Source organism: Limulus polyphemus, unplaced genomic scaffold, assembly GCF_000517525.1.
Source record: "Limulus polyphemus unplaced genomic scaffold, Limulus_polyphemus-2.1.2 Scaffold2837, whole genome shotgun sequence".
Lineage (NCBI taxonomy): Eukaryota > Metazoa > Arthropoda > Merostomata > Xiphosura > Limulidae > Limulus > Limulus polyphemus.
The window spans coordinates 133,542-142,271 of NW_013668447.1; the positions used below are offsets into that span (position 1 = coordinate 133,542).

The 8,730-nt window shown below is 31.2% G+C and overlaps 1 protein-coding gene across 1 annotated transcript in view; it reads right to left on the bottom strand.

Annotated features, from left to right (window-relative positions):
• Nucleotides 1-8,730, bottom strand: part of LOC106468023 (multiple C2 and transmembrane domain-containing protein 1-like) — a gene marked incomplete at its 5' end in the record, with an annotated part of 54,810 nt that overhangs the window by 28,518 nt on the left and 17,562 nt on the right. Inside the window, 2 exons of the mRNA XM_022396326.1 lie at nt 3,060-3,114; nt 6,806-6,992. Of these exons, the coding sequence (XP_022252034.1) occupies nt 3,060-3,114; nt 6,806-6,992 (242 nt within the window). The remainder of the gene's footprint in view (nt 1-3,059; nt 3,115-6,805; nt 6,993-8,730) is intronic.

Genomic DNA, 8,730 nt, shown 5'->3' on the forward strand with positions numbered 1-8,730 from the left:
CCCCCCCCCCCCCACCCCACACACACATTACACTTGGTCACTTAGATGGACCCTAGAAGTAAATGAACACTTCGACAACAGTTGGTTGTAAAACATAAATACATTTTATCTGCAAGTAGGACTGTCTTACCAAAAGTAGGACAGTTGGCAGCCCTACCATAGAAGCAAGTTTATGCACTGGAACACTGTGTAATTTATTTAAATGAATCCAATTTCAAGAGTTTTAATAAATACAGTACATACTTCAGAGTTTTGTATGATTTTCAAGTGAAATGTATGACTACCAGTTCTTTCTACAACACAATTCTATGATAATTAGATGGACATTTTTGTATTCTATACGGCTGAATGTTTATGAAGAGCAATAGAATTGTAATATGAAACAAGATTTCAGAAATTATAATGCATCTGAAAAATTCTATCATATATAAATGAACAAACATGTTTTCATCTTACATTCATATAAGTTAGGACAATATCTTTACAAAATCCAGTAAAATTTTACATTTTCCTTTACTATAAATAATTGTCTCTTTTTTAATATTCAAATGTGTTTTTTTGTTTATTTATGGCAATGCTAATAAGGCTAGCTACTGTCTTCCAGAAGGAAGGCAATCAGCTAGCTGAACCTCCAACTTTTGGGGCTACTCTTTACCAATGAATAGTGAGATTAATCTAAACATTACATTACCCCCAGAACTGAAAGGACGAGCATATTCAGCACTGGGTTTCAATCATAAGGCCTGTAAATTGCACGTTAAGTGTCCTAAACCAATAGGTTTTATGTAAGGCTTATTGTAAATTATCATATAAAGAAAAAAGGAGTTACATCCAATTTAGTTTGTAAATTTATTAGGCTACATATGATTGTGGATGGTTTCACATAGCCTTAAGAGAAAAATGTGTCATGTTTGAGTTTGTTATCTAAGAGAGGTAAATATGTAGTTTGATTGTTTTTATCACCTAACAGTAGAAGAAAGCCTCATATTATATTCTAACTGTTTCTTATGAGGTTCACTATTTTTATGCAACAGCTTATAGTGCACCTATAAATTAGTGATATATTTTGTATCAAAACTATCCATTTAGCATATATGAAAAGTTTTGTCATGACAAATAAAAATAAATAAGTAAAATTATTATTTTTCAATGTAGGTGAATGTGAGAAATGTATTACAGACCCATCATATATATGTCAAGTCAAATAAGAAAAATAAAAACAGCTTCTATGGCATTTCATTAGCATAGATATGGTTTAGAACCTCAGGTTATATACAGATGTTGGTGTTGCTACTTGTTTGTGGCCAACTGGTGTACATGAACTAATGCTTAGTGTATCTAAAATTGCTACATTAAGTGACTAACAGGGTCTGCCTGATATATATGTTGGATCTTTCAAGACCAAACATTGATAATCAACATCAAGTTATATGGGACATACTAAAAGCCAGATACCCAAATGCATTAATTTGCACTTACTATAATTAAAGGAAGTTTACCAAATATTTGTCTAATTTACCACTTGATCCAAATTACTCCTCAATACAACTAGAAATACCCAAGAGTTTAATATAATCAGCAAACTTTACTAATTTACTAATTACACAGGCCTGTGAATATAAACTTCATAAAATTTGTTTTGTTTTTAATAACGGATTTTCCATAATTCAGCTATGCAGATTTCGAAAATAATATTCATTTTTCTATCACATAAGGATTTTTTACAAATTGAGAAGAAAAAAAACTCTTACTTAAATCAAATTATTATTTCATTTACCACAATGAATATTTTTTATTATTATGTTTGTTAACAAAAATACAAACAAACTAAAGAAAAGGGAAGAACACTGATGTATCAAACAAACATGCATCCTCATTCATCCTGGTTATTTTTGTAAAATCTTTGTCTTTTAGTCTCAAAACTATATGTTGTGGTCTTTCTTTTATGTATTGCATTATGACGTTTTGTGTAAAGTCTGTATGTGATGGAGAAAAATGGATATCATTTTTGGATTCAACATATAGGAATTATAAAACCATCGCAGGCTTGTGTTATGCCCTTATCAATATCATGAATATCATTAATATGAATACTAAAAAGCAAAGGCCCAAGCACGTTTTCCCATTTGAGTTTATAGCCACCTATTTTAGCTGTATTGCTTGTATTCACTGATATCTTATTAACTTTTCTAGCAGTGACATTTTCATGGAAAAAAATACAGTTAGCACCTGCTGATATCAGTAATATGCAAGCCATGATCCTTAATCTCTTCATAAAATATCAGATTGAATGTTCTCAGATAACAGAAGCATATAAGATTATTGGCTTTAAGTTTAAAAAAAACAACTTAATATTTATATATTTAAGTTTTGCTTAAACTACATTTTTATCAATGATGATGATTCTTAAATCCATGGGTACAACCCCACTGAATTGTTTGAACACATAAAAACTTTTCCAATGACCTCCAGTCTTTAGCTCTTGTCTTTTAATACTTTGTTACATCTCTGTTCGTTAATTGATTTTCCGTAACTTCGTTCCGACGAAACTTTAGCGACACAAGTCCTTACTTAATAAAACTGGTTTATTCTTTCCGAATACAACTTTACGATACACTTAATTTCAACAGTCGCGCTATAATTCTCAACGAACGTCTCACGTGCTCGAGTTCAATTACACACTCTCTGACTGCAGTTCAATTACTCACTACTACACTGTTCCCGTCACGTTGTCAACGTCTTATATATACAAGACTAACACATATCTAGTAAATGCTAGGGCATTCTTGAAGGAACAGGATATTTCTAGAAAGGGGGTGGCATGATTCTAGTCACGTGACCACGCTGACGCAACAACTTATATAATCGTTATTAACCCCAATATAATGTAAGGGAGCATCTAAACAAGTTCCCATGATATCTCAAACAAACAATACTGCACCCATTCCTTATAATGTATAAAGAATAATGCACAATATTTATATATACTATGCATGAATAGTTTTTCTGAGCAATAATGATGTAAAGAACATATGTGAGAATCAGAATAACATACTTACCTTTAACAGTCAAGTGCCCAATATCTTTTAGATTTCTTAGACTATACAGAAACCCCTAGAGAAAGAAACCATTTGATCATCAAATTAGTTTACTATCTCAAAGAAAACAATTAAACAAAGAAAAAAAGTTTTTTTTTAACTGTTTGGTAAATTAGTGAGAAACAGCATTCTGGTGCACTTAAATTTTTTTGCATGGATTTTCATCAAACATAGATTACCCAAATTTATCAAAATATGATCTCACACCATTTCATTAAGCAAGTTTTCAATCCAACATCTAGAGATTAATTCATCTGCTAATTACATCTTTTAAACTAAAATCAACTTAATCAAAATATACACACACACAACCTACCAATAAGAAAATAGACATCTTTGAGAATACAAATCAACCATTTCCATGATGTCATATGCAAATAATTCTGATGTATAAATACTGGTATGCCTTGGTAAAGCCCACACAATACAAAAAGCAGTGAAACAAATGAAATGTTCCCAGACATTAACCATACTTTTATGATGTTTCATAACTAGACAATAGGAAGGAAATCATAGTCAATGACAAACTGCCAGGTCACTAGCAATACCACTTTCCACAGTGAATATCATGACGATGCAGTCTTAGTCACATCAGAAAACCAACAGAATGGATTTTTCATTATGTGAGAAGTATGAAGAATGACAGCTATAAAATGATTGTTACCTTTATAACATAGACTATCCTGGTAGATTTCTAGAAGACACTCCTAAATCAAGGCAATAATATACATTGACAGTAGTGGGCATTACAGATGCTATCATACCCTCCTGTCTTTAGAGGAATAATTTCTTCTGGTGGATCCAGTTTTGTACAATCCTTGGAGAGGGGAGAAACCTGGGTTTGGCAGCTATCTATTCTAGCAGAATATTTTATTGAATTACCTGCAAGCCAAACAAAATTTGGTATATTTTTGTTATAGCATATGGTGCCATAATTTGGACAGCTAGATGCTCATAACTGGTGGTATGTAAAAGGACAGACAATCATTGCAGCTCAATAAGTTACAATTCATGAGAAAGCCCTTCCACTTATCTACAACCATGACCAGCCTACCACAAAAGGCAGTGTTTTTATGCAAGATGGGGCTCCTGCTCATTCAGATTAAGTCCCAGAATGAATGCTTGAAGGTCAGGGCATTACCACTCTCCAATGCTCAGGCCAATTGCTAGTTATAACTCCTATCATTCAAATACATGTGGTGCATTCTTTGTCATTCCTTCCAAAATAATGTGAAATAACCAATTACTAGTGAGGATTCCACAGGTTCAAACTTTAAATCTTGTAAATATGATGTGTAACCTAGCCTCTGCTTTAAATATTGCAAAGGACAGATCCACTAAATATCACTAGCAGTCTTATTCCTACTTTCATGTTTATTTTTTCTTGCATGAGTATCTGTTTACTTATAGGTAGACTGTGTATAGCTAGAGAAACAATAAACAATTTACATATTCTATTTTTAAGTTCTACATGTATTTAACTAGTTTTATACTTACAGATGTACAATAACAGAATAGAATCAAATCAGAATTTAGTAAAAACGTATTCACTTGTAAAAGAACTATTAAAAAGTATATTGCTGCTTATTAATGAAACTGAACAACAGTTATTTCTGTTCTTGTTTTCTTTTAGTTATAATTTTGTGCTGAAATATGTTTATCAACAAAAAACTAATACTTTGGTGATTCAAGGATAAACCTTGAACAGTCACCTGATATATGCAAAAACTATGAATTCAAGGTCTTATAAGCATGTGGAAGGACAGAGGTAATGATTTTTGTAGGTAAAATAAAAGAAACAAAACTTAGTCTAAAGCTGAAACAAAATTCACAAAGGGAAAAACAGCTGATCATAAATACTATTATATTGATGGTATTAAAATTAAAAGAAAATGAAAATAAACTATACTAATAACTGAATTTAAAACTGTTGGTATTCAGTTACATTTTAAGAAAGAAAGATAAGCATATAATCAGCAGCAAAAAAAGAGAAGACTTTCACAGTAAGCCTTGACTGATTCTTTGACAACACAAAAACAAATCTGTCAGAAAATGCCAAATCTGTGTTCACAATTCATCTTCTCTTTATAGCTGAGAAGTCAGAAATTTGGATCATAAAAGTCTGGAATTATCTCTTTTCCATGTGAAACTTGAAAAGCAGTCCTCTAAAAAAAAGTAGTTTGCGATAAATGTATCCCATGAAGCACTAGACAGATTCCTTGATTGAGCCCTGCTACAGAAAGTAGTGTCTGAGACTAAATTTACCACATAACCTTGACTGTGTTTACCATTGTTGTAACATTATTCTTTTGTTCAGCAGGTTCTTTTAAATTATTTGGTAAAAATAATTAGAAGTTAATAACAAATTAGTTTACTAATTTCTTTCTTAATGTTTGTACACTGTTGTAACTTGTACTTTATAGACTTAAGTTTACAAATAACATTCAAATGCAAATACTAATGTATAAATAAACTTACTTTCACAATTTCATGGCTAATTGATTGAATAACTGAATATACAGGATTACAAACACCAAACCATGTACTTCACTAGAACTAAATACTTCAATGATCTAACTGACTGACTGACACTCTACCAACTCAATACTCATTCACAACTCACTTAAAGCATATTTATAATCTAGCCTTGTTTCAAGATACTTCACAAAGCAACTATATTTTTCATGACATCATCTAGAACAGTTTAAACCTACTCTCACAAACTTACATGATTATAACATCACATACCCTCTAGCTAACACCTAAATTAAAACATTGAAAATATACAACAGTATATTCTGTGGTTGGGTGAATTCTTTGGGATTATTTGGTAAAAATAATGCCAAGTCCAATCCATGGAATGATAACAAATTAGTTTATTTCTTCTTTAATATTTACTACAGGGTACCTTCAATTTTAGGGCTAACTTTACAAACAATGTTTGAAGAGAAATTTTGAGACTAATGGTATGTCTAACTCACAAATATATTCACTTGTTAAATTTCCTCTTGCTAACTGATCGATAACAAACATGTAGTAAGAAACTTACTGTTTAACTTACTAACTGAATCATAGAACTGAGTAATTCACTGACTGGTACTGACGTTAACTGATTCACTCATTGACTCACTGAAAACATCATTGGTTAACTAACTCACTAACTGACATTTATATCATTACCCATTTACCACTTGCTACATGAAACTTCTAGATACCTAACTTTCATGCAATTTCTAGATGACACTATGGAAGCTTCCTCTAGCAAGAAACGTCTAAATTAAAACATCAAAAATATAGTTTACAACTTGGAATATCTTAAATGCTGTAGATGGGATGGGAAATATACAGTATAAATTAATGAGGTATTTAGCATTTGCTTATTACAATACTAGCATAAAAGGAAACAATATGCATAGTAAGATTAATACTAAAAACAGATACAAAGTATAACACTTACTCTGTATCAACATGCTGAACATTTAAGTCATATCTACAAAATGATGTTTTATGTGATATATTATTTTGAAAATGACAACACATTAAATGCCAGTACATGAATCAAGACACAAATAAATAAATATGTTAAAGAATCAGTTAACAGAAAAAGGCATAAAAGAAAAACCTGCATGATCCTGGAACATATTTCTCTTCTTACCATATTTTATAAAGCATAATATTGCAAAAAAGAAAAGAAAATATAAACTTACATATCTTGCAACACATTTCTCTCTCTCATTTGGATCCACTATACATGCAGATAAATCAGAGATTGTTTCTGTCCCTTGAGTTCCACTGATAGTTAGAAGAAAGAAGATGGATCCTGCTCCATCTTCTAGATTTTTCCATATCCTGTGAGTTGTTTCTTTCTCCAAGGTATTTAGATCAATTGTACATCTAGATGGTGAAAGTTGTAGGTAACATTAACAGTTTAAAAATTTTTTGTCAACAAATTTTAACCAAAAGAAATGAAACATAAATACTAAAAACTCACTGGAAAAGCAATCATATTCAGTTAACATTCTAAGGTGCACATATCTTTAAAATATGATTACTGAATATTTATTGGAATTTTTTACACCTGTTTGCATGAGTTAAGACTACTTAAAATATATAATGTCAGTTAATTTTAAAGTACAACTCATCAATCATCTTTATGAAAAAAATTATATTTTTCCAGCTATATAAAACAAACCTGTAATAAAAAGCTGACATAACAAGCAAACAAGTGTTGCAACAAGATTAAGTGTCAATGAAAGGAAATAACTAATTAAAACTACATATATATGGTAAATGGTCATGTATTTTGTGCAACTCTTCTGAAGGAAAGATGGAGTTTCTAAGAAGCAAGTGATCTTATTTACTACCTTCTTTCATACTTTACATTTATAGTAGAGGTGGGATAAATATCTGATCCAAATGGATACTATTCTATAAGATGGAATCTGATCAGCTTGGATATTATTTTGTGATGAATTGGATAATCAAATAGTATTTCCATCAATAGATTCTTGCATAATATTACTTGTGCATGCATCACTCACAATAGGCACAGTGTTTTGTTGTTTACTTTCTATTAACTTCTAAACATAGAATTAACGAGTGGGAATCCTGGTGGTCATAATACAAACAGTCCTTATCTAGTTTAAATAAACATAAAGTCCAACATTGTGTTGCCACACTTGTTCAAGCCAGCAGCAGCAGCAATGGCAAATACAATGCAAAGAACAGCTTACTGAGGTATTGGAGTGTAAGGTATTGTCTCTCACCACCATATGTGTCACATTCCTTAAAGAGCCTGCAGTGGCTACTCACTCATGTTGTACTATACATCCCTCTGTACACCCTTCTAATTCAACTCCTTCAAATCATTATCCATCCAAAAGAAAGATTAGAGGAGGTTAAGTTAGTTTGACCATTGGACATATGATAATTTTATGCATATGACATACTATATATATAACTGAGAAAACAGTCTACTCTTGCAAAAAGCATTTTGAAAACAGTGCAATTTTATCAAAAGTTCAAAAAGTCTCGAACCTACTGTGACTTCTGCAAGCATGTACCCCACATCAATTGTAAAGTGAAAAAGTATAGATTATGTAAATTAAAAAATATAAATCTCCTAATATGTGACAATTATTTGACAAAGTGTGAATCATAGTTTTCCAAAAAAACATGTAATAAAAGCATAGATGGCTAAAGGCAAGGCAATTTTTGAAAAATAGAACAAGTTCTCCTTTTTTTGAATATTTTATATTCAATTTTTTCATCTTTAATAATAAAAACATTTAGTTACAGAGGCATTGCTATGCCCAGATTTTGTTTGACAGTGCCCCACCTCCTCGGTTCGTGTCTTGAAAAATCAGAATAGAAAAACCATGATCAATATCATACTAAAATTCCTGCATCTATGGGCACCAAGTCCCAAACTGTTTAAGTATGTAGCAATGTCTTTGTTTATTTACTTGATCACTTGTTAAACATGTGACAAATGAATTCATTCTGAGTAATAAAATAAAGCATATTGTTACGTCTCCGTTTGTTAATTAACTTTCCGTAACTTCGTTCCGACGAAACTTTAGCGACACAAGTCCTTACTTAATAAAACTGGTTATTTTCCGAATACAACTTT